A 27,396-nucleotide genomic window follows, 5' to 3' on the forward strand; every position below is an offset into this window, starting at 1 on the left:
TCTATGGCCTGAATACACTTGCATAATGAAGATGTGAAATGTATATTGTTTCTCTGATTCCTTGCTGGAAGGCATTATTGGAAGTTTATCTACTTGGAGATAAATGAAGCTCTCATGTAGTCTTGGGACAAACATCTTGTGCCTGTGGCAAAGCAGTGACGTGTGGTTGTTTTGTTTTTTCTTCCTCTTACGTGAAGTGTGGATCTATAAACCACAAAGCCAAAGAAAACTTTTCCTGCAAAGCAACAAGAACGCATACTGGACCATTAGTCAACCTTTTGTTTTTCTTCATTGAAAGATAGTGGGCTGCTCTAGATGACGGGATTTTTCTTGCTATGTTTGCCATCTGAAGAGCAAGGACTGCTCCTTAATACTGAAGGGATGGGCAGTGACCACTGTCCATGTGCTTCTGTAGTAGTGTTCGGCAGAGGTTCGGCCGTCAGCGGGGTTGTGGGGTGTCCACCGCCTTGCTCTGGTCTGGCGGCAGCCTGGGACAACAGGCACACCGTTAGGGCCTCTGGCCCGTAGCAGGGGCTGAGCCAAGAGGTCAGAACCCAGGCCCTTAAGCCAGGGCTGAGGCAAAGTCTATAGCAGCCCAGGCCCTAGGTCAGGGTGGGGCCGCAAACAAATAGTCAAACAGCGGCCCAGGCCTTGTAGCAGGGGCTGGGTCAGTATAGGGTTACCATACGTCCGGTTTTTCCCGGACATGTCCGGCTTTTCGGCAATCAAACCCCCGTCCGGGGGGAATTGCCAAAAAGCCAAACATGTCCGGGAAAATGCCGGCCGGGCACTTCCCCTCCCGCGGCGGCTCTGCTCCTCCCCTGACTCTTCGGCTCTGTTTAAGAGACTAGCGCTATGGGCTTTGGGCAGCCCCCATGCCTCCGGACCCTGCGCCGCCGGAGCCCGGGAGGGTAAGTGCCTGGCCGGGGCGCAGGGTCCGGAGGCATAGGGGCTGCCCGAAGCCCAAGCGTTACCGGCTTCACGGTTTGCTGGGCAGCCTCCAGACCCTACGCCCCCCGCTGAGTGCTTCCCCTCCCAGGCTCCAGCTGCGCTGGGGAAGCGCCGGCCGGGGGCGCAGGGTCTGGGGGCTGCCCAGCAAACCGTGAAGCCTGTAGCGCTCGGGCAGCCCTTTTCACGTGGCTGGGAGTGGGAGGGGACGGAGTTGGGGCGGGGAAGGGGTGGGACGGTGGGGGGTGGAGAAATGGGCGGGGCCAGGGCCCATGGAGGGTCCTCTTTTTTTATTTGTTAAATATGGTAACCCTTGGTCAGTAGCAAATAGTCAATAAGGTACCCAGCCTCTCTAGGCCAGGGGAAACGGGGGGGGGGGGAAGAGTCTGCCACCCAAGGAGTGGGTGGCAGGGGGGACGCAGGCCCTCCCACTCCACTGCGTCCCAGCCCGGGGCCCTAGCAGCAGCGGAAACTCGCTGCTGTCAGTGGGGATCCTGGCCGCAACACACTGAGATTGGCCCTGGCAGTGCAGCAGCCAGACTGGGGTCGGCTGCCCCCAGGCTACTTCCACTCTCCCCCTTGAATGGTACCTGGGCCGTCTTAGTGTCATCGGTGCCCTCCACCAGCATTGGCTCCTCTGGGTAGGTAGCGAAGGGCAGGTTCGGCTCCTCCTCCTCGGGGTAGCTGGCACGGGGCAGGCTCGGCTCCTCCTCCTCGGGGTAGCTGGCACGGGGCAGGCTTGACGGGCCCGGTGAGTCAGCAGACCGGTTGCGGCCTGCGGCTGTTTCCCAAGCGGGAGCTTGGCCACGGACGTCTGCTCTCTCTGCCGGCCTGACCTCCACTGAGCTCTGCAGGCGGGCTTTTATACTTCCGGGTCAGGGCCATGACCTCGGAGGGGTGGGCGCTGGACCCGGTGGCTCCGCCCACGTTGGTATTAGGGGAGGTTCGGCCGTCAGCGGGGCTGTGGGCTGTCCCACCGCCTTGCTACAGCTTCCCTTCTGTGTGATGTGAGTTCTGTGAACAAATCCTCTTCAAACAGACAAGCATAGTGGCTGGAGTTCACAATAAATATCTAAATATATCTATTACTTGCATAGTTTACAGGCATATCTAATATCAATAACATTTAATGTTCTAGCATTCCAGTCTAGTCACCATATTCTTTACTCAAAGTGGAAATCAGGCTTTCTGTAGGAAGTACATGTGTTCAGCTCAAATCCCAGAGTTGCTACTTAAAACAAATAGTTTGGTTTGTTTTAACTGATGGTAGGGCCACATTTGCAACTGGTAGACCTGGAGCTGGATACCTGTAACTTAAATAATGGCAGATGAAATCTGCTCCATTTTATCTGTAACATAGGTGGAAACTACATCGCTCAGTATGCAGTGTTTCATCTTGATTGATTTTAGACCCTACTATTTAAAAGCACAAGTATGAAGTGGCCAAATAGATTCCCCTTGTGTATATTTTTCTCAATCCCATTTTGTTGCATTAGTGAAACCTGTTTATAAATGGTTGTAAAGTAGTATTCCATTAACAGAACACCCTTTTCTTCTCTTAGAAGGAAAATATTAAAATGTAATCCTCCTATTCCTTTTAGTTATATTGGTTTGCTCTCAGTAAGGTAGAGGCTGGGATTTCCAAAAGAGCCTGAGGGATTTAAATGCCCAAATCCCATTTATTTTAATTGTAATTGGATGCCTAACTCAAGCACCTCTGAAAATCCCAGAAATAAGAAATAGGAGCTTCCTGGGGTCTTCGGTGAGTTTCTGAATCCTTGTCTAGAAATCTGACTTGTCCAGTTAACCCCATAGCAGCCTAGTTTGATTAGACTTGTTGTGCCCTAGCCTTGATTGTCTGAAGACTTACATTCATAATGAAAAGCAAATCTGTTTTATCAGTCTCCCACTTGTCAACTAAGATGGAATAATTCTTCTAATTGGTTAGCTTGGAAACATTCCCTCTTCTTGCAAACTGTACCTGCCATTGGCTTTTAGTGGAACTTAAACACACATCAATCACTAAGTCCCATTTTCAAAAGATTTTTAGGATAAAATTTTAAAAAGCGCTGATTAGCCTAACGCTGATATGGTGAAATGCTCTTTAGAAGTTGAATTTGTACCTCACAAAACAATCTGTAATCAGCTTTAACTTAAGCTAAAGAACAGTCCATATACAGCAGGATTGTTGGAGGTTTCTAAAAGCAGCACTGAATAGCTAGTTCTTCTTTTGATAGTGAATGCTATGGACGGAGTTTTTTTTTTTTTTTTTTTTTTAATTTGCTGTGCATAGTAACTGTCTGCTAAATTTGGAGCTCCCTTCCTTCCTAGTTGCTAGGGTGCAACTGTAGTAGAGAGAAAAAACTCCTTGGTTCCCTCTAAGGTAGAGCAGGTGCTCTAGTACTGTTAACTCCGTTACTAAAATAGTCAAGACACTCTTTGAAAATGGCAACTCTGAGGGTTTGGGGAAAGCATTAGGGAGAACTAAAACTAAGAGCAATGTAAGTGACACTGGAAATGATTGATTAAAAAATGAAGAACCAGCCTATTCTACAGATCAGTGGAATTATGATCTGCTGAACCAAACTATGAGCAAAAGTGGTGCTGAGATTGCCACTGGATATATCTTGTACAGCGCTGCAACTTCTACTGATGGGTGCCTGCTAATAAGTATATGATTGAGGATATGGCAGGAACAAGATACAGCTGGTAAACCTACTGTTGCAGAAATGTTCTGAAATAAAGGGCACACTTGGGTGTGGCTGCTGATAGATTAATTTCTGATCAATAAAGTTTGTCATTAGTTAAATAGAGGAGTTGGATAAGTTGGAAGGATCATTTTAATGATGTAGTATTTGGTTGCTTTTGCATTTCACTAGAAAGGGATGACTCTAACCACTAAAAAACCATTGGAAGTTGCAGGTTTCTTGTAATGAATTGTGCCTCCACTTACACTAAAGAGTAAACACTTCACAGTACAGTATGTGTCTTCATGATTAATCTCCAAGGGAGGGCTGAGGGGAAACGCAACAGAGAGCTCTGATTTCCACAACTTGTATATCTAAGAATCCAATCCTAAACCCTATGCATGGCTTGCATGTCAGTCTAGTAGAAATGATGAAATGCTGATCCTACTTGAGGCCTAATTAGGACATTTTGTTTTCTATGTAACTGATGTGTAAGGTGCAATAAATACAACTAGGTAATATGGAGAAAATCATTGAGTCCCTGTAGAAGACGAGGACATTTTGAGAACAAGAGACGTGTTTTTGTGCTGCTATCTGAAAAAGGATGCCTGGTTGCCTCTAGTGTCATTCTGCCTTTATATAAGGAGCAGCCTATATATTTCTTGCTGTATCTTTTTATTTAGATGTTTTGTGCATCCACAGTTTAAATAGTGTATACTGTGGTGTTACCCAATAAGTCACACAAAGCAGTGTTGGAACACACAATGGCTAACACATCTACTGAAGGAGATCCACAACCCTGTCAGGGCAGTTAAATTGCAGACCATACTACAGGAGGTGGGCCTCAAAATATGCATGTGTATCTGGACTGATGAAGAACCCCCCTATATTTTCATTAGTAAAGGATGGTAATGAAGGGCTCTAATGGGACTTTAATCTATTACCTCAAGATGCAGAGATGTCATAGTATGTTTGTTCTTAATTTGTGTAATAATACAGTCTTCTGTATTATCATGCACAGGGGTCAGGGCAAGGCCAGTTCTTTCCACAGATCACTTCATATATATGATCTGGGCAACTTTGAGGCTGTTTGGCCTATTTTGACTTAGAATAATATCAAGCAGGCCTTCTTACCTTTTCTGCTTCACCTTCTTGGTCAGTTTTGGTACATTAGTGTCTTCTAAAAGATGTACTAGATTTATTGATGGAGCCCTGATAAGTGTCTACTACACTTGGATCGGAAGCTGTTAGTGAATGGTGGTCAGCTGTGGTTAGCGTAAAGCTTGAACTTATCCCTGATAGGCATCTTCAGCTCTGGCCTAATGTGGTGGCTGAAGTCTTGTTAACTTGCAGTAGCATTAGCTGCCACTTGGAGGAAACCCATGATTCTAAAGAGCTGAACAGGAAATATCAAAAATAGGCTGTTTTGCATCCTCTCTTTTTTTTTATGCCATATTCAGTAATGCAGAAGTAAGTCCTTATACTGTAGGAAACTCATGCAGTGTAATATGAATGAAGTTAGTTGTCTGATATAGCCAGAGATTACTAAATTCCATTTTAAATCTGTGTGTGTGTGTGTGTGTGTGTGTGTGTGTGTGTGTTTAAAAGGTGACACGCTTTGAAACTGGAGCAAAAGCCTCTAGCCATATGTAGAACAGTATTGTGATGCAAAGCAATTAGTGCTTCTCTTTTTGTTTAGCTGGGATACATTGTCTGCATTCATAGTCTGAACAAACACTGCTTTTCTGCACTAGTTGCAAGTGATGAATTTTCTTCTTTTCCCAGAGTGACCAGCAGCTGGATTGTGCCTTGGATTTAATGAGGCGTCTGCCTCCCCAGCAGATAGAGAAAAACCTCAGTGACCTGATTGATTTGGTAAGTGTCATTAATGGGTAAAAACAATACAGAGCATCGATAGGTGGGGCAGGAGAGATGTGGTTTATTATGTGACGATTCGGAAGTGTGGTGGCTTTATAGTTCCTTCTCTGCAATCAACTGAACGTATGGCTTTGGCAGTGCATAAGAGGTAGGTCCCTGACCTTGTTGGGAAAGCTACTTCTCTTTCTCAGGTCAGTTGGCTTTCCTTAATTTCTTATTGGAAGTGGGTGTTCCTTCTTTTATTTTTATTTAATTTTAAATATCATTTAGAGAACTTTCTGAAGGGGGCCGTAGTGTATGCATGCATGTTTAATTCTGGGTGAGTAGGCATTAGCAACACAGAATGCAGGGCCATCACAATTTTGAAGACCATACTCAACCATGTAACTTCTTTGCTATAGTTCATCAAAACTTCATACGATGCACTTCGCATCACTACTTACCAGGATATTTGTATAATGGATGCTAGTCCCAAATGCGTTTTGTGCTGCCACGGTTTGCAGTCTGACACAAGTGCCTCTTCTGTAGTTAGAGCAGTGATTCTAAAACTTTTGTATACTGGTGAATCCTTTCACGCAGGAAGCCTCTGAGTGCGAAACCCTCCCGCCCCCCCCCAAATTAAAAACACATATTAAATGCTATTATAAATGCTGGAGGCAAAGTGGAGTTTGGGGGTGGAGGCTGACAGCTTGTGCCCCCCATGTAAGAACCTTGTGACCCCCCCCCCCGAGGGGTTTCAACCCCCAATTTGAGAACCCCTGAGTTAGTGTTGTCCAATATTCAAATGCTAGTGAATTAATTGGATTACTGTGGGCTGGGTATTCAGCATATGTTGCTGTGAGGACCCTATTTTTAAACTTCAGAAGAGCAGCCCATTCTTTAGGTGGTCTATTTCTACTGCTGACAAATGCATGCTTAAGTGCCTTGAGGGTGAATGTGAGTATTTAGTGGGAATGTTCTTCTAACAAACTTGCATGAGGGTTGGGAAGCTTAATTTTTTCTCTAGAAAGACTTTAGGTCTACTTATGTGTTAGAAATGCAAGTTGTTGATGTGCTGGTACGGTGCATGCTCCAAGGGAATTGCTGTAACGCTAGTATATGAAGACTTGGAAACATGGGATTTCTGAAGAGTATTAAATACTTCAAACGGAAAATGACTCCACACCATGTGGTCTGCAATCCAGTAAATGTTTTAAAACTAGTTTAAATTTTGTGCAAGTGGTCAGGTTTCCCTTCTTTCTCCAAAGTATGTTTCACTTTCCTGGTGAATTACTGTGGATGGAAACAAATACCTTGTGAGGGTGGAAGAAAACAGTTAGATCCCTGCCAGACTGTACAGGTACTTGTCCGGTCACTTTCTTTTAACTTGGACTCTACTAGTAGAGTCTCTTGTGCTTAAAGTATTAAATCTCCCTGAAAACTCTGGGTTTGTGCCCCACACACAATCTCATTTGTGGAAGAACAAAGCAGATGCAGATTCCCAGAATATGGATGTATTGCACACACCCTATTTTACTATGATAGTTGGCAAAACTGATTCTGCTTTCTTTGAGTTTGATATTTTGACCTAGGCTTGCTTGTACTGCAAGCTTTGTGGGGCAGGGCTGTCAAACTCTTGGGAGAGCATCTTGCAGACCAGGGCCGTGTTACTGCAATATAACGTTCAGGTTAAAAGAGGGGGAGCTTAACATAATCCGTTGGCAAGAAGAGTCCGATCTTAGTACATGTAGACACTGGCACACTTTGAGCCCTGCACCAAGAGTTCACTTCTCAAAGCTAACATTTCTGCAGATAGTCACAACTTAACTTTAATCTAGTGTTTCTTGCTTTAAAAATCAAGTGTCTGAGCTGCTTCTCATGTCTACGACAGAATAGTTGCTGCTTAAGGTCCGTTGAACCCATTACCTATGTCTGGAGGGCTGCTCCTCTGTAGCTGGGCAGGTCTGCTATAAAGTAGTCTCATGACTGGTCCCCAGGTTCTCTTGGATAAGGTAGTATGTCAAGGAACTGTTCAGATTTGTAGTGTCTAAGCAAGTCTTGCAAGTCAATTGGGAACTAGGGGCGGTGCAGAAAGGGAAAAGCTCTTGCGGCTTGACCAGGATTTTGATATTTGATCTGGTATGTTCTCAGCATATTCCTCCTTCAGCAACCGGAGGTGGCCTCTGGAAATAGAAACTGCAAGAGGGGCTGCAAGCTGTTGAAATGCATATGCTGATCTGGGTTAGACCGAGAACTAGATTGCATGTGCAGGCTATGTGACAAGGTTCAAGGAAACTGCTGCTAATGCCATGCTGTGGCTTAAGTTGGTTCTCTAGTGTTACAGTGGCTTAGTGAATCTATGGAGGCAGGAAGAGAAGATACGGGAAAACAGAACTATCCAAAAGGAAATAGCCTCAACACACTTTGGAGGCATCTCATTCGAACATTGTTTAATCTGAAATGTTAAATACTTCTGTTGCTGACTGGGAGTCATTCCTTCAACTGCAAATAAAAATGTAAGATACCAAACTGGTAATAAATCTAACCTATATTACAGTGACTATTTGGCCCCATCAAGATCCCTTGTTGTCCTAGGTGTTGTACAAACATACAAGAGACGGTCTGAACCAAAGGGCTTAGTCTAGTGGTTCCCAAACTTTAACAACCTGTGAACCCCTTTCACCAAAATGTGAAGTCTCGCGAACCCCCTCCTAAAAAAGAATATTTCCAGGGATTTTCTCCTTTACCTGAGTATAAATTATAAAAGCAGTGATCTTGGAAATATAAAATTTGTTTTTATGACATGCTTATTACACACTATTTATTATTAATTTATCATTACAGTATTTTATTACATTATGAAAATGGCAACACTCTTCCAAGATCTCACTTTCATAGCTTGTATCACTTTGAATAAACCTGTTATAAGACAAGGCTCCTATGTTTCATCAAGAAGTATCAGATGTGAAACAGCCTGAAGGTATCTAAGAAGCCAACTCAAAGAGTTCCTCTTATACAAGCATTCAGGTATTGAGCAGTTGAAGCAAACAACACATTACAACAAAGCTTAAACTTGTTCTTCATAATAATTTTAAAAACAATACTAGCTGCCTATTTAATTTTAAAAACAGCAACAAATATCCACCTACCTTTCCATTTCTTATAAGGAGTCTTGAAGTTTAAATCTCCTCAGTGTGATAGATGTGTTTGCTTTGATCTGCTTAGCTCTTGGAAGTCCAGGGGCTCTGGGCTGCTGGCCTCGTGCTGCCTGGGGTCCCTAAGGACAGCTCTGTCTGCCATTAGGGAATTTTTTTCCCGAGAACCCCCTGTAACATTTCGCGAATCCCCAGTTTGGGAACCACTGCTTAGTCTAATTTAAAACAAGTGGGTGATCAGAGGGGGCTGGGGATGAAGACAGAGGTTTATAATGTTAGGAACACCTGGTCCAGACTAGCTGTGTGCACGACTAGCAGATTCAAGGCTATTAAATCTGTCTGAACCGATCACCATCCTAGCCATTATCAGTTTTCTGTTTTCTACCATGAAGCCAATAGTAGGTTTTAATGTGGGGAAGAGCGTTCACTCTAACGGGCTAAATGGAAGAAGGTTCTTGTGAGAGAAACATCTCAGATAGGAGAACAGAAAGGAAAAGGTAGGAGTGCAATGTGAAAAGTTCAGTGGAGCTCATGTAGTGTAAATTGTTCAGAATAGCTGTAGTTGAGGCTGCAGAAGTTGGAAGAAAGTTGTGGGTTTAGGGCCTAGACAAGTGATCACATAATGTGGATGTGAAAGTAAAGGACAGATCTTGAAACACTGGAAGAAGAAATGGCAAGATTTGGATAGGACCTAGATGTATACTGCCAGGTTGTGGACCTGAGCTATTAAGAAAGAGGTGATAATGGGGAGGCAGTAAGGGTGTGGGGAGGAAGAGAGAGGACTCTTTTTGGAAGGGAAGTTTAGTAGCTCAGATTTGTTCCGGTTGATGGCAAAGGTTCTTGAGCCAGCTGTCAGAGACATGAAACGGGATGGAAGGGAATAGCTCAAGAATAGAAGTGCTAACTTCAGAGTCATTGGGATTAAAATGGTGGATACAGTCATTTAGTGATGGAGACACCATGGACTGATCCCTGTAGGATCCCTACCAAAAGTGGAAGAGCGGCAGAAGACCCATCAAATGAAAAAAGAAGAATTGAAGATCAGAGATTGGAGACCCAGAAGATGGAGTGCTGCCAGCCATGTCTGGACACCAAGATTTTAAGAGGAGATGGTGTATTAATTGGTATCAAACTGTAGGGAGATCCAGGAGTAGGCCCTGTGTACCTTTTCTTTCTTCCCCAGAGGTACCCAGAGTTGAGGTTCCTTGCTACCACCTGCCCTTACTTTGATGGAGTCTTGTCTGCCTGCTGCGGATCACCTCCCCAACTCCACTAGCCCGTGACAATGCAAGCATGCAGGCCTCACTCTGTATAAGTTAGTGATAGGCACACACCAACCCACAAGTTTTCCAAGTGTCCCTCTGGAGTGCCTAGCCCTTGTTTCACTGAACTATGTTCTTCTGCTCCCAAAGGAATAGTACAAACAAGTTATACAAGATTCAGTTCAGGATCACCACTCCGCGTAACATATGACATCTAAATGTATTTGTGGTTTGTTTGTTTTTTAACAATATTCTACCAGTTGTTTCCAATATTCTTACGTACTATCGGTTACCTATAATACAATCATAATATGCTTTGTAGAACCTAAAGCTAACTCTCAAGACATTCCCCTGTTTCCTACAGGATAATTTACCTCAAATACTTTTTCAGCACTGTCAGCCAGCATGGCTGAGATCCCCTTTTAAGATCAAGCCCCTTGGCAGCTTGTTTTCACAGACTGAAGGATGCTAAGGCATCTCTCTGCATCCCTGATGTAGGATAACAAACCTCTGATCTTCACCTGAAAACAGCTGCCCCATCTTTACCTCCTTCTTAATTTCCTTCTGAAGTGTCCAAAAGCTCTTCATTAGCATTTGACTCAGTATCCTAACACTTCTGTTGGAAGATGCACAATGATCCACCAGGAAGCTAAACATTGTCCACATCCTGTCTGGAGAAGTTTGTCTTGGGAAACACTACCTGTGAGTGACCTGCCTTTAACTACAGGGCTTAGGGAACATAACTTTCAGCATATATAACTCCTTGCATATTTTCCATGCATCTTGCAACGATTATGGTGACCATTGTGACACGTGCTTTCAGTAGAGGCCTTACATGATCCCCACTGGTGAATCCAGGGGATCCCTATATGAACCTCCTGCCTTCCTTCTGCCAGTAGGCATCAAAAGGTTCTTGGGTCAAAAGTAAAGATCCTTAAAAGCAAACAAGTTCTTAAGCAGCGTTTTTCTTTGCCTATTGGTAAGTTTCAGTTATTCATGGAAATATTTTTCCTCATTTTATGTGTACAGTGAGATTGACGTTAACCAGTACTTAGGGATAAAAATCTAAACCTTCCAAGCCTTGCTATAAGATTTTAAGAGCAGTTTCAGCAGAGAAGGTTCTTGTGTCCTCCAAGACACTGCTTTCCAGAAGTTTCCTAAAGCTAATGCTGAAATGTACTGAGTCAAAACTCGAAGCATTGTCTTATTAGTAAAGATAAAGTAATTCTTAATCTTGCTGCTGCCCCAGACTCAGTATGTTGAACCTAAAGTATAATTGTGTGTTTAATCTCACAATGAGTAACAGGTCACTAGTAGCTGGTAAAGTCAGGAAAAAATAGACTATGCCTTCACTTAGGGTTTCCTGAACCTGTGGAATTCAGTCACATGAATTCACTCGTATAGCATGGCTGGCTTTAAAAAAGACTGGATAAATTTCCTGATGATAGTTAAATAAGCTAAGATCAAATTTTCTATCAGGATGTAAGCTATTCATTGCAGGGGTCAGGAAGGAATATTTTCCTTGCCCACTCACAGGTAAAGCCCTTTGTAATTGGCTGGATTTGCATCACCTGGGGTTTTGGTCATCTCCTGAAGTCTCTTGTCCCTGCTGGAGGCCAAAGGTAGGATGTAGACTCATTGGTTTCAATAATCTGACTACTGTGAAGCTTTGAAGAATAAACAGTTATTAAAACTTGAGCCAGTACAAGAAATATCCAGAACAAGTTGTCTAGGAAACTCTATGGGAAGTCTTGATTTGAATAATTGGTTTGAGTCTTCTAATAGCGCTGAAAATTGTTGGTTACCTCTAAATGTTTGAATTACTTTTTGGAAGGTGCTTATTAGTGCTCTACATGCTTTCCATCAGCAACACTCTCTATGGGCTTCTTGTTCATATTGAAAGGGTAATATGAAACAGACTAGTTTGGACCATTCCTGTTTAGAATATGAGCTCATGTGATGTGATATTCCCCCACTAGTGATGATAGTGCGGTCTTTTCTGGAGACTAAACATGAAGTTGTCTCTGAAATTCATTAGAACACCTCCCCGTCAGCAGTGTCAGAGATTGCCATAGGGTAAGGGTTCACAACTCTTGCAGCAGTGTGTCACTTGGTCACCACTCCAAGAGCCAGAGGTCTGCACTGAAAGTGGATAAAAATCAGTTCGTCCTTTAAAAAAGAATTTTCTATTTAATACCTATTTTCTTAAAAAATAATCCTCTTTACATTTTATTTGAAATTATGACACTTAAGACCTTAGTTTATTATGATGCACTAATTTAAATAGGCTGCATTGTTGTACCCTCAAATTTTAATGAGTTAAAAGATGCTGTTTAACTAGATACTGAATCGAAGGAAAACATCTTTAACTTTTGAGATCTGGTCAAGTTCTAAAATTCAGTAAATGGTTGTGACATTTAATATCTATTTTCATTCTTTACAGTGGAGTGAGTGCTGGTATTTACATTTTTCCAAATGTAAGTACTTTCAGTTTTTCTTCAGAAAAGATTTTGCTTTAAATACTGTGTTTCAGTTTAGTTAGTAGGTGCAGAGAGTATTTTCTCTTGACGAGTTGATTCAGATTTCAGAAACTGAATAGGAATTGGAAAAGCAGGAAAGCTTTTTTTCCCCCCTCTTCCAATCTATCAATAAAAACCAGGTGGGAGAGGATGAGTGCCTTTGAAGTCAAGGGACTGAAACGTCAATTCACTAACTACAGTTAATGCTTCCTTTGTTTAATCATTTTAAAATGCAAAACACATTTTTTGTTTTTAATGTGTCCAATATATTTAGGGTAATTTTATTTAATAAACAAAGTGCTATTTGTGCATTTTTAATTGAATTCCAGTTTCCACCGAAATGTGGCCTGCCATAAATCACCAGTGTAAAAACAAAACTCCTCTTCCTCCCCCCGACTTTTCTAACCTAAGAAAAAATGCAGAAGCAGAATATCTGCATAAATGTCTGTTGACTTATATAATTGCTTAAATATAGATAGTGTTGCCTCCTGAATAGCAAAAAGTACCAAACTTAGTGGCAAGGCAATATTTAGATGTTAATAAAGATGCTTTAATGGTTATACACCTCTACCTCAATATAACGCTGTCCTCAGGAGCCAAAAATTCTTACTGCGTTATAGGTGAAACCACGTTATATTGAACTTGTTTTGATCCACCGGAGTGCGCAGCCCTGTTCCCCCTCCCTCCCCCCGGAGCACTGCTTTACCGCGTTATATCTGAATTCGTGTTATATCGAGGTAGCGGTGTACCAACCAATTTGAATCTTTCTTTAGGAAGATAGATTTTAAGTACAAATGCAAAACAAGATGAAAATTTATTTTAAATCAAGGTTTCCTGCTTGCTGAATTTAAATCAGATTTTAATCCTCTCCCCACCCTTGCCTGCACTTAAATTGCATTTATTTCCATATATTTACATGCATTTTGTCCATTTGTACTCCCGTGATGCACTTAATACCAAAATATGGTTCTTCCCAGACGTGTGGGATTAACAGTGCTACTCATTCCAAAATCATGAGTAAGGACCTCTCAAAATTGAGATTGTTAGTCTCGATTTATGGTGGGGGGGTTGTTTTGTTTTGGCTGCTTTAGATCCTTTAGAGTGCATGTCTTCAACTTTCACTGTAACATTGTAGGGATAGGAACTTCATTTAGTTTTAAATTAAAGCTCAGATTCTCAATCACATGACTCCAGGAGTTGGAGCTTTTAAAAAAAATTAAATTTATGATTAAATGGCAAGAGATGCCGCTGCTGACATGTTGTAATCTCCTTCTGTTTCCATCCTTTTTTTTTATCATCTTTCCTATGTTCCCTGCTAAAACCACTTCTGTCTCTCCTGTTCCTACCCAAACTTCTTTTCTGGCCTTTCTTCAGCTCTTTTCCAGTTATCCCAGGTTACTCACAATCTGGAGAGCTCTTCCTTTCCCTCTTCAAGGTCCTGACAATAAAGGGGCTGTGCTCCCCTTTCGCCCAGCTGATATTTATTACTTCTGTTAGTTCTAGCCTGACTCACTCTTGCTTGCATATTTATACATGCATCCGACGAAGTGGGTATTCACCCACGAAAGCTCATGCTCCAATACGTCGGTTAGTCTATAAGGTGCCACAGGACTCTCTTTAGTTCTGTTATCAACTCTTATGCACCTGCCTGAACAGCCAAGTCACTTCCAGTTATTAACAGTGGTAATGACAAACATTTCTTTATTCTATTTTCTGAATTCTGGCAGTGACTGAGAATTGCAGATAAATCTATTTGCCATGGACTGTGTGCTTGTGTTAATTGTGGATCTCTCTCTCTCTCTCAAAAAAAAAAGTCATGCTGAAGCAAACTTGAAAGAGTACAATCACAAAGCATTTACTATGTTTTTGAAATTTATATTGCATTTTGAAAAAGCTTGCTCACAGCCCACCTTCTCCTGTGATGCATATGGAAAATTTTCAAAAGGGCCTAAATGACTTATCGTCCCAAGGCATTCTGAAAAATTTACCCATGATCCTGTGTGCCATCTTGCAGTTGGGTTTTGTACAGATCAGGGTCATAGCCAACATACTGCTAACAATATTACAAAACTAAACAGAGGAGATGATGTTCCGGGTCTTGCATGCATGCAAAAGTTTCAGTAACTAATGTGGCAAAAACTGACCTCTGTAGGTTTATGCTTTGTCTAACTGTTCACAAGTACTCAGTAGTAAATTCCCTCATTTCAAATTCTATCACCTTGACAGAGAGAATCTGTATGCTGCTCATTAAGTATATTTAAAAAAAAAATTGAACAGCTCATTGCCAACATGAGCTTGCATAGCCCCTCAAAACTAACTGTATATTACTGCCATCAACTGTTGTGTTGACTGGGGAAAAGGGTCAGACTTGAACATGAAATAATAAGGTAGGAAGAAGAGTGAAACTTTTTTGGGTCACTGGCCCTCATCAGACCAAACACTTTTCATTCATTAGCAAAACTGTTTGTGGTTTGCCCTTTTGCCACATCTGTTGTTGCTTTCTCCCACTGCAGAGACTACAATTAGAGTTCATTAGAGACCTTGTCAATCATGAGACTCCAGAAGTCCCGCCTGAAAGAAGCTGTGTATGGCGCTGGTAATGCGCCTTGGCATGGAACACTCTGCTTAGCATTTAATTAGTAATTATTTGTAAACAGACTACTCACAGGCTGTCAGAATGCACAAGATAACTTTAAAATCACTTTGAAAAAAGACTTTAGTGTAGGAAGCCGCTACCTTTTAAGGATCATTAGCTTAAATTAGAACAGTTTTCAAGCAGGCTTAAGCAGGAAGTTAGTGTAACTGAAGCCTTGAAGTGTACCTGACAGCAGTCCATGGGGTATGTTGGTGTTTAATAAGAGGTGCTGTATTTGTCATTAAACTGTTCAGTGTACACTTCAGCTGAAATGCGATGATGATGGACCAAGTGGAACAACCTGAAAACATTAATACAATTCTTATAACAGTACCCGCTATGTATTTACTTTAACTCATAACCTATATTGCCTCAATTCTTTATTCCCTCAGGCTGGTGTTTTCATTGTTTGTGAGAAAATAACTTGTGCTGTCAACAATTCTCTTCACCTCTTTAATAATAATAATAATAATAATAATTAATAAAAAATCCTTAAAACAAGCATGCCTTTACTTTCTTCCCTCACACACATTGGCAGGCAGATTTCTCTAGAAAAGGAAAGTAGTAAATGAAACACCTTCTGGATGATAGTTGATTTGTAGCATGAGTATGGTGGATCAAATTATTTGATCTAAAACAGGGTGTTAGATTTGGGTGGGGAAGGGGAGAAAAGCTGGTGGTCTTCATGCTTGGTACAGTTCTAGAGTAGCTGGATGGTTATCTTAACATGCTCAGAGTAATAGCTAAAAATATGCCAGGGAAGCCTTATGAGGCCCATCTAAAAGCTGATGATGCCCATTGAAATTAAAGGGAGTAGTTGTCACTTTACGAAACCCTATTTCTGAATCCTTGTGCTTGTGGCAGGAGAACATTCCATGGATACAAACTTGTTTTAAAGTTTCTATCCTTGCAGGCTGACTATCTGCAGGAGCTTAGTTTCTGCAGACAGCTCATCAGAAGAGTGCTGACCTGGTATGCTACCTAGTACAGAGTTAATGTACTCCTTCCCATAAGGAGGGAAACATGGTAAAAAGAAAAATGCGGAGCAAGAAGCAGCTCAAATGCTTCAGGTGTGTTCCAAGATATTTAAAAGATGAAGTGCGCTCTGGAATAGCTTAAGCAATTCCAATGTTTACGATGAATGCATAGCTACTCCCATTCTTCAGATATTGGGAGAATGTGCTCTTAAGGACCCATGTTATAATTGCAGTGCAAAATTGGGAATCTGATGGCAATGAGGGGTCCCTCTTTAGTCTGGGAGGATTGTTTTGACACGGGTTCTTCAGCTCTGTATTTCTTCCAGTCTCTACCAGTTTAAAAGACATCAGAAATGGGTATTTACCTTGATTTCCCCCCCTTAGCACTGTTACTAGGTTATCCCTGCTTGCTTTAGTTGGGTGACTGACTAGACTTTTGTGGGCTTGCTTTAATAGGAAGATAGAGCATTAACCTTCACTACTTCTCCGCATGCTGTCTAATCAGGCTTTCCACCAGTGCCCCTGTGCCTGAAGGGTTTTCCTACTGAATACTTAATCTGGATGTTAACCTGGCTGGATTCTTTAATCTAAGTTGTACATGTATAGATTGAGATAATTTTGGATCCAGGGAAACAAGGATAATACTTGCCCTGTAAAATAGAGGATTTTAATTAAAAGCAATACACTTCTTGGCTTCAGTGGACAAGCAGATTGGCCAAGGGAAGTAGTTTTGCTTACAGCCACAACTTCATCAATCGTCCAGGTATGGTTACTTGATCAGTGATCTACCAAAATGGAAAAAAAAAATGCTGCTTAAATCCTTTTTTGCTTTGGTTTTATAAGAAGGCTTTGCAAGCTGTTTAGACTTTTTTTACAGTAGAAAATCAGTTTGTTTTTTTGCTGTAGAAGAATCTTTAAAATGATGAGAGAAATGACCTCAACAGTGAAAGTTGAGCCTCTGAGACTTGCCTTGGTGGTGGTGGGGAGCAATAGAATATACCACTACAATTATATCTGTCTGGACACTCAAATGTACATGGGGAGTTAGAGGAATATGATTATGCTGGTAAAGTCCCCATGCAGACAAGCCTTCAGATGAGTGTGAAATTTTAGTCAATTTAAAACTGTTTTTAAACCCCTATAACATCAATTTATTCTCCTTTTTAGAGAAGGAAGATTTTTGTTCATCTTCCATCCTTTCAATTAAGGTATTGAAAATAAAAATAAAGATGCTCTGAAACTTTAGTGGATCAGCTTGTGAAAGTGCAAGACCGAAGTTGATATTCCTAATATTTCCAAGGTGGAAAACAAGCAAACTTGACAATTTTGGGTCTTTGATGTATAAAGTAAAAAGGTACAAACTCAACTGTAAAAAACCAAACTAGCTAACCATAAAGGAGGATGGGTAACAGTCTTTGCCTTGATTTGAAGTAATTGAGGTACCTGCATGATGGGAACAATCTCCATCTGTTCAAAAGGTATCAGTGACATGTTTGAGTAGATGGTCCTGCTTGGTTTTAACTAGTCATCTTCTAAACTTGAAGGCTCGATATCAAGTAGAGGGCATTGCCCAATCTCTACGTATAGCATTCACAGTACTTCAGGCTTTCTCTTCTCCTTAAACGTAAGCCCTGGTATGCTGTTGCTGCCTCTCAGCCATTCATGTTCCAATGCAGTGGAACAACAAATTCAACTATATGTGCTTAACTCCTATTAGAATAGGGCAGTGGTGGGCACTAGGATACACCGGTGTCAAGGTACTTTTTAAAAATACACTGAGCCTCAGGGCAGGTTTACACTAGAAGTGCTACCTCAGCACATCTGTGCCGACGATGGGAGAGCACTCTCCCATCAGTATAATGGTGTCACCTCTGTGAGAGGCGGAAGCTATATAGCGCCGGTGTGGACAGCGCTTAGGTCACTGTAACTTGCGTCGCTCCGGGGGAGTCTTTTTCACACAGCTGAGTGATGTAAGTCAGATCGACTCAAGCGATAGTATAGACCTGCCCATAGTGGCCTGTGGCTCTGTTCTGATTCTCCAAAGATGGCTGGGGAAGCCAAATGGATTCTTATTGGCAATAGTGTCCTCAGAAACTATTGCATATTTAAACCACTTAGTCAGGTATTCCCTCACCCCAGAAAGGAAGGGGAAATTAGACTGCTCCATAGGCTCTGCAGGCATTTCCCGAATTTAAACGGTCTCTGAACAGTGTTCACGGTGCTTCTACCACAAATCTTTTTGTTCTTTTCAGGGGTTTACCACTTAGCAAGTCTCCTAGTAGACTGAAAGCAGTCTCTGTACAGAGTACTCGGGTAGTGTCCAGGAAGGTGGTTTGTAGTCCGAACACTGACAAATGTTTGGGCTTGTATTCAACTTTAATGTAAGCCTTTCTCCAACCGTGAGTGATTCTTTCAGTTTCCAGATTGTCCTTGCCAAATACAAATCAAACAATTGTTGTCGTATTTATGTTGGAACTCTCTGCATCACACATGAAGGTTTTATGGATGCCTAAAGTCTCAATAAAACACATTATGGGTAATCACTTGAGATTTTTCATTTACTCTGCAAGATGGATAAAAATTTGAAAAATAGCCTGGACAGAGCGCTACTTATTTAATAAGTCTGTGGACAACTGATAAATTTTAATGGCTCTAGGGCAAATGGATCTTAACTCACTAAATTGGTACATACAATCCAGGGATCCAGGCTTCAGTTATTTTGAATTAAATTCTTTTTTTTAGGTCTATGGGTGATTTGCTTAAAATTTACTTTAAGTGGAGATTTCTTCTATATATGCAAAATTGAGTTCTGACCTTGGTCTGTAAAACTTCAAATTGTACACTGCAAAAGAAGTATATTTAATAGCAATGTTGTGGGGTTGTTTCCCCAGAACCTGTCTTAAACAGACATAAAAATTAATATTGTAATTCCTCTTAAAAGAATACTTTTTAGATCCCTTTCAATCAAATAGAATTCTCCAAAATTGCTTTCTTTGTGAGATGACTAGTTTTTGTTCTGAGCCCTAAAACTAAAAGCTTGTCCGTGCAACAAGTTTTTGCAGCTTTCAATGTCAACATAGCTAAGTGGCAAACCCCTTAATGGGGATGCAGCGAAGGTTGCTATGACTAGTGTTGCTTATTTCAGTTCCTATGCCAGTATAAGCACACTTACACCAGTGTAACTACACCTATTCTAGGGCTCTTACTAGCATCTGTCAGTGCAAATATATATAAAAAGCATAAATTTTACCACTATAGACCAACCCAAACTCTCTTAGAAAGATGGCTTTCCAAAAAAATTCTTCCAGCTAGTCATAATCCAGACAGAGGAAAACTTACTGCTAGCTGTTAAATTGTTGCAGAGTGAACCAATTTAAGTTAAACTCAAATTTAGCATGAACATAGTCATGAATATTATTTGGCTCAACACCACTTACCTGAGAAGCTGCTTCAAGAGCATATCTAAACTTAATTGATCTTCAAAACACCTCTCTGCAATAAAGGGGTTTTTAAATCCACTTAATAGGTGAACTGAATCACAAATTAAAATTGAGAGACAGTACACCAAGATAGCAGCTGCAAAGACAGTCTTGTGCTTTAGCTTCTATACTCTCTCCTGTCACTGGCATGCATCTTTTTAAAGATATTCAGCCCTGATCTGCTAAATACCTACCTGAAAACAAACCAGTAAATGTGCACAACACCAGTTTCTTTGTCTTCATAAAGATAGTCAAAGGTACAATGCTCCATCTTCACAATTACATTTTTTTTTTATTTTGCCTTTTTGGCCAGCTGTACAGAAATAAACATCAATTCTAGGAGGAGTTTGACTAGTTCTCAAATTCATATTACAGCAGAAGAGTGAAGAATTTTAATTTTTGGGTAGGACTTGCATAAACTAGGAAAGCAAATTAAAAGGTACTCATTATGATACAGAAGAAAAAATGCAGAAAAAGAAGCTATCTTTCATGAGCATTAATATAGACTTGCCAACACTATGTATCAAAAAGTGTAGAATATCAATCAGCGACTTCATTGGGCGTTTCTCTGGTCTAAAGGTTTGGAAATAGATGTACTTTCAACTCTCTTCCATATCTTCATCCCAGGAAAGCTCTAAAAAAGGTCTTTTAGTAGAGAAGCTATGGTGCTTCCTGGAGATACCCAGGGTTGTAAGGATCTCACTACCATCTGCCCTTAGTGAGATGAAGCCTTGTCTATGCCTACTGTAGAGCAATTCCCCAAATCCACCAGCCTCTAGCAACACCAGCACGGCCTCTGCAGGCCCTGCTCTTTCTTTTCAGGTTAATGATAGGCACACTACAAGCATCCCCCTGGGGTGTCTAGCCCTTGTTTCACTGGATGCTCACAGAATTCTGATGCGCTACTCCCAAAGGAATAGTACACGCTAGTTTACCGGTTACACCTAGGGATTACTACTCTGCTCAACACACAGCACTTAGATATGTTTATGGTAAAAACAAGATGTTTATATAACAGATTTGAGAAGAAGCAGGTAGAATTAGTGGAAACAAATGGTTATATACACAATAAAATCATAACAGCCTTTCTAGACTAAACAGCCAGACTGGCTTAGATCCTCCATTCATAAGACAAGCCAGCTGGCAGCTTGTCCCATCTGTGAAGGATGCAGAGTCTGTCCGTCCCTGTCCCTGCAGTTCGATTTTTTTTGGACTTTATTATCTTCACTCACAAACAGTGCCCTCTCTTATGGTTTTTCTTCCTGTAAATTTCCCTCCTTGAAGACTTCACAATCCCTTCGTTAGCATCCAGCTCAGACTGTAAGTAGGCATTCATTCTGAAGTGTGCAACTCAGTCTATATGTAGCATGACAGGTAAGCAAGCATCTCCTGGTCACTATCCCCAATCCAGATCTTAAGAACATAAGTGTCAGTATATAAATGACTCCTTATATGTTACGCATACATACACTGATCATCGGAATCATGAAGTGTGACACAAGCTTTCAGTAGAGAACTCACATGACAGCAGTTGGTGAACTATATGAAGATGCCAACCCAGTGGATCCCTGTAAGCTTGGTGCACCCCTGTGGTCTCGGTCAATTAGCACCAAGAGGGCCCAGGTCATAGAAGCCCAATACATTAAATCACTCTTCTTTTTATATATAAAGTTACTAACTGATCCATACTAACATATCCATTAAAGTTGCAAGTTCAGATATTTGGAAGATCACACCAATGTAGATTTGGAACCAGCTTGATAGTGCAGCTATGGCTAGGTCTATACTACCCGCCTGAATCGGCGGGTAGAAATCGACCTCTCGGGGATCGATTTATCGCGTCCCATCGGGACGCGACAATCGATCCCCGAATCGGCGCTCTTTCTTACTCCCACCTCCGCTGGTGGAGTAAGAGCCGCCGACGGGAAGCCGCAGAAGTCGATTTTGCCGCCGTCCTCACAACGGGGTAAGTCGGCTGCGATATGCCGAATTCAGCTACGCTATTCACGTAGCTGAATTTGCGTATCTTAAATCGACTCCCCCCTGTAGTGTAGATGTACCCTATAAAAGCGGTGTAAAAAAGATACAGAAATCACCTCTAGAGGACTCCTGTTTCCTAGGCTGCACAGGTTGCAAAGAACATGAGGCTATAGGTGAAGCCTTTTGAGACTCATTTTAGAAGCTTGGAGTCCTGAAGACTAGACAACATGAAACATAATTCAGACAAGCAAGTGAATAGATGGTTGTCTGGAAAGGGGAGAATGTTAAATGTTCTGAGACACCTCATGAACCCTTTGAAAAACAGAACTGTATTGCTGACAGCAGGGTGGATTCAAAAGTGAGATCTCTAATGTCGTGCTCTTTCAAAAACTGTTGGCTAGTATGTTAAGCAGTGGGCAGTCAACAGCTAGATGTTTAAGTATTTGAGGTTCTAAACTGAGTGTTTTTTGCCTAAAATAAGAGGCTCAGGCACACTGAATAAAATTCTCCTCAGTGAGAGCCAGTTTTTCTTTCAAGTGGCTGTAAATGGAAACTGTAAATGGAAACTCATCTAGTTAGGAAAGATTACCTTGATGATAATTCAAGACCTGATTTAATATATGTAAATGGTTAAAGGGACACTCAGCTTAAATTGTATTGTAACTTTGTTTGCTGCTAATCTTAGATTATTAAAATGACAACTTAAATCTAATTTTCTTCATTCCATTTTCTGTACTCTGTATTTTAAGCTTGGATAAAAATGAAATCACTTTCACTATTGAATTTCTTAGTACTGCAGTGCTTGGGTTGCAAATACTTGAAGGGGTGTGTGTGTGTGTGTATATATTATATAATTTATTATTATTTTTTATTTAATTTTTTTAAACAACCTTCACTGGAATGTTAAAGAAACCCATATCTTTTATTTGTTGAGCTTGTATAAAAATCACAGTTTTTGATCCAAAATTGAGTTTGTTCCCTTTTTTGAAAACTGGAATAGCTGGGGAATAGGTACATCACAATGATGCACTTCAGATTTGTGTGCTTCTCTAAATTATAGATGTTTTTGTCACTTGTTACTGGTGACGGCAGCCTGATTCGTGACACAAGTAGTTAAGACTTCCTGGGATTCATAGATTCTCAGACCTGAAGGGACACCATTGTGGTGATCTAGTCTGACCATCTGTCTACAGTAGGCCATAGAACTTCCCTAAAATAATTTCTAGAGCGCATATATCTATAGATATATAGATTTATTTTTTCTAAAAAAAAAATCTAATCTTGATTTTAAAAATTGTCTGTGATGGAGAATCGACCATGACCCTGGGCAAGTTGTTCCAAGTAATTACGCTCATTGTTAAAAATTCATGCCTTGTTTTTCACTCCTAATTTGCCTACCTTCAACTTCCAGCCATTGTATAGTATACCTTTTGTCTGCTATATTGAAGAGCCCATTATTAAATATTTGTTTCCCATGAAGATACTTATAGCCTGTAATCACCACCCCTTACTCTTGTCTTTGTTGGACTCAAGCTAAATAAACCGAGCTCCTTATCACTATAAGGGATATTTTTAAATCATTCTTAGGGCCCTACCAAATTCATGGCCATGAAAAATGCATCACAGACCATGAAATCTGGTCTTTTGGGTGCTTTTTACCCTATGCTAATCAGATTTCATGGGGGAAAACAGCGTTTCTCAAATTAGGAGCCCTGACCCAAAAGGGAGTTGCAGGGGGTCACAAGGTTATTTTAGGGAAGTCGCGGTATTACCACCCTTACTTCTGCACTGCCTTCAGAGCTGGGTTGCTGGAGACCAGACCTGGGCTCCTGGCCAACAGCCACCGAACGCAGAGCCACCACCAGCAGCAGTACAAAAGTAAGGGTTGCAACACCATACCATGCCCACCATACTTCTGCGCTGCTGCCTTCAGAGCTGGGTGGCTTGAGAGTTCCGGCTGCTGACTAAGGGCCCAGCTCTGCAGGTAGCAGCGCAGAAATAAGGGTGGCAATACCGTACCATGCCATCCTTCCTTCTGCACTGCTGCTGGCAACTGCTATGCCTTTAGAGCTGGGCTCCTGGCCAGCAGCCACCACTCTCCAGCTTGCCCAGCTCTGAAGGCAGCACTGCCGCCAGCAGCAGCGCAGAAGTAAGGGTAGCAGTACCACAACGCCCCCTACAATAACCCTGCGACCCCTCTCCACGCAACTCCTTTTTGAGTCAGGACCCCTAGAGTTACAACACTGTGAAATTTCAGATTTAAATAGCTGAAATCATGACACTTAGGATTTTTTAAATCCTTTGACCGTGAAATTGACACAAATGGACTATGAATTTGGTAGGGTCCTAATCATTCTTGTGGCTCCTCTCTGAACCCTCTCCAATATATTAACATTCTTCTTGAATTGTGGGCACCCGAATTGGACACAGTATTTCAGTAGCAGTTGTAGTGGTGCAAAATATAGAGGTAAAATAACCTCTACTTTTACTTGAGGTTCCCTTATTTGTTCATCCAAGGCATGTATTAGCCTTTTTGGCCTCAGCAAGTGGATAGATGGTTACCTGAATGTCTGGAGAGGGTGGAATGTTAAACATTCTGTGACACCTGATGAACCCTTTGAAAAACAGAACATTGCTGATGGCAGAGTGGATTCAAAAGGGAGATCTCACTTCCAGTGCCTCACTGGAAGCTCTTGTTCAGCTGATCATCTACCACGACCCCCAAAACTCGGTGTCACTTGCTTCCCAGGGATAGTCTCCCATTGTATCTATATGGCCTACATATTTTGTTCCTACATGTGTATATTTTCTTTTAGCTACATTAAAACACATTGTTTGCTTGTGCCCTGCTTACTAAGTGATCCAGATCACTCTACTAGTAACCTGTCCTCCTCCTTATTTACTCCTCCCCCAATGTTTGTCCTCTGCAAACTTTCAGTGACTCTTTCCCCCGCCCCCCCCGGTTCATTAATAGAAATGTTAAATAGCATAGGACAAGAGTAGAGTCCTGTCGGATTGCAGTAGAAACACTCATTCAGTGATTCCCTGCTTAAGGTACGTTTTTGGAACCTATCAGTTAGCTGGCTTTTAATGCATTTAATGTTTGCTATGTTAATTTTATCTTTCTAGTTTTTAATCAAAATGCCATGTGGCACCAAGTCAGATGCCTTACAGAAGACTATATTAGATCAATACAATTGCCCTTATAAACCAAATTCGTAATGTAATAAAAAATCAAGCTGTTACACTGTGGTTGCTCATTGGATGGCTAATTGGTATAGAGGCCTTCACCTGTAAGCCATTGGTTAAAATCTAGGGTCGGTTGGGGCCTGCCAGGTGGCAATCTTCAGCTATTCAACGGGTTACATGGAATGAGGTGGTGCTTCAACAACTAGCACTATGTTGCCAGTCGCAGGAAAAAGGCCAAGGATTTTATGGGTGTGAAGAATAACCTACTATAACTCTTTAAATGTGGTCCCTAGAGATTAGAATTGAGGTCTATTTCCAGTGCTCTGCAAATAACCTAAGCGTGACACTGCCTATGATAGTCTCTAAGGTGCCACACAAGGACTCAACAAATTTATTTGGGCATAAGCTTTCATGGGCTAGAACCCACTTCATCGGATGCATGAAGTGAAAAATACAGGCGCAGGTATAAATACATGAAAGGATGGGGGTTGCTTTACCAAGTGTGAGGTCAGTCTAACAAGATAAATCAATTAACAGCAGGATATCAAGGGAGGAAAAATAACTTTTGAAGTGATAAGAGAGTGGCCCATTACAGACAGTTTATGTACGATGTGCAATGATATACCTCTCATGCACTGAGCAACGTTTAATCAGGTCTGTAGGGTTGTCAGACAAGCACCTTTCTATGGTAGTAAATTCATTTTTATCTATATAGCAGTTTTAAATTTAAAACACAGACCCTTCCAACCCACCTCATATGTATATGGGCTGTTGCATATATAATTTACATCTGAGTCTTCAGCCTCAAAGTCCATTTGAGTCTCACTTAATAAACAAAGCTTGTGTTGAATTTGTGAGCACAGACATATGATGGATCAAATTAAGGTTTAGCAGCATATGTGGATTTGGGGGAGTGACTTTAGTAGTGGTTTGTAAGCACAAGATGAGTGGAGCCAGGCTTCCTTTTTAAGTTTCCGCAACATCCGTTAAGCTGTGTCTGTGTTCTGCTGGAACAGGAAATTCTAAGGCTGCGGAATGACTCAGTAGAATTATAATGAAATTTTATTAGATGCTGGCCCAAAATGGAAGGAATCCAGTCTGAACTGGGTGGCATGCCAAAATGATCACTGTTATGAAAGTGCCGGCTAAGTGTTGGCTGTTTTTTGCATTCAAGTGGTTTCCTGATTGATGTTGACAATCTTTTTTCACTTCCATACAGTGACATCAGTCTTATAAGAATTCAAATAAAAAGAAGAGCCTTAAAGACTTAAGTGCAATTAAAATGTTCTGTTTTTAAATTTGGGGATGTTTGCTTTTTATTTAAAAAGCTGCGTGCATCTTACATCTCTGCAGACACCTGCATGTTGTAGAGTCTAATTCAAAGGGCAGACAGGTCCAAATGCCTAGTGTACTTTTTTTTGAAACTCAATCAAGCTGGAGCTATTAGTACTTTAATGAGCCTTCCTTTCCAGCTCTTGTCCTTGGGCAAAATTCATCGGACCTTTAACACCACCAAATTTTGCACATACTTTCCAAAATGAGGTTACTGGAGGGTTGGTGCACATTGTAATTTGGTCTTTAAGCATGGACAGGCATGCTATTTATATGCAAATTACAACTCTAATCCTAACGTTATGCTATGTTAAACACTGAAATCGGTAAAGACACAAATTAAGACTCTTGTAGCAACCTAGCCCACTTAGATTGCAAACTTAATATTTTAGATGAATATCTGTGTTGCTAAATATATCCGTAATACAGGTCTGTCTCATCTTATGCGCATTTAACATGAGCGAATTCAGCTTTGCGCGGTCGGCAAAAAAAAAAGAAAAACAACAATTTAAATACTGTACCTGTAGTCCGGGCGATTCCGCCCGCCATTACACTCAATGGAATTTTGACTATATGCAATTTTCACTTTACGCGCTGACCGCAGAACGTAACCCCAGCGTAAGATGTGACAGACCTGTACGCCAGGGGCAGAATTCTACTGTCACGCACATCCAATTCCACTAGAAATTGCCTGGGTATATCACAGGACAAACTTGAGGCCTATATATGTAATGTAGGAGTTGGATTATTATTCACTTTAACTCTTGTATTTCCAACAATACACAAGCATTCTTTTTTTTTTTTTTAAGTTAGATCCTATCTAGATGTAAAATCTGCTCTTGACTATTCTTGATTATGCAGTTGATTCTGTTGGTCAAGAAGTGTATCAGGAAGGAACAATTATTAGGCTGACTGGCTGCTATAGAAGGTATACAATTTCAGCCTGGACACAGGTGATCACTTGTACTGCTGATATGAAAATGGTTAACTTAATTAAAACTTTGTCCAAATACTTGGCTCACTAACTCAGTGAGGAATACGGTTACACAGAAGACAACAGAATCCTTGTTCAACCAACATGCACTATAATACGGTGGTCTCATTTTCATTCAGTTTCTTTCCTTTATACTGCTCATTCATTGTATATCTAATTTGGAAAAAAAAACCAAGAGTAGAGTACCATCACCTCATTCCATGGTACGTGCTTGTGAATAGCAATGCCATTTAAGCCCAGTTTGAACAACTAATTTTGGGCCCTGGAGACTTGCCTTTGTGTGTGTGTGGTTTGTGGTTTTTTTTTTTTTAATTTACTTTGGGGGTGGTCTCCATACAGCAACTTGTGAAAATACCTATTTGTAATGCCCATCTGCAGAAGT

General features: G+C 41.2%; 1 protein-coding gene across 4 annotated transcripts in view; it reads left to right on the forward strand.

The window, feature by feature from the left end:
• The window catches only part of CAPZB (capping actin protein of muscle Z-line subunit beta), a 111,459-nt gene that overhangs the window by 24,508 nt on the left and 59,555 nt on the right, over window positions 1–27,396 (forward strand). For all 4 annotated transcript variants that reach the window (XM_005292969.5, XM_005292968.4, XM_008167319.3 and 1 more), the window contains exon 2: window positions 5,421–5,510. In XM_005292969.5, coding sequence (XP_005293026.1) covers window positions 5,421–5,510 — 90 coding nt within the window. The remainder of the gene's footprint in view (window positions 1–5,420; window positions 5,511–27,396) is intronic.

This window comes from Chrysemys picta, chromosome 21 (genome assembly GCF_011386835.1).
Source record: "Chrysemys picta bellii isolate R12L10 chromosome 21, ASM1138683v2, whole genome shotgun sequence".
Taxonomy (NCBI): domain Eukaryota; kingdom Metazoa; phylum Chordata; order Testudines; family Emydidae; genus Chrysemys; species Chrysemys picta.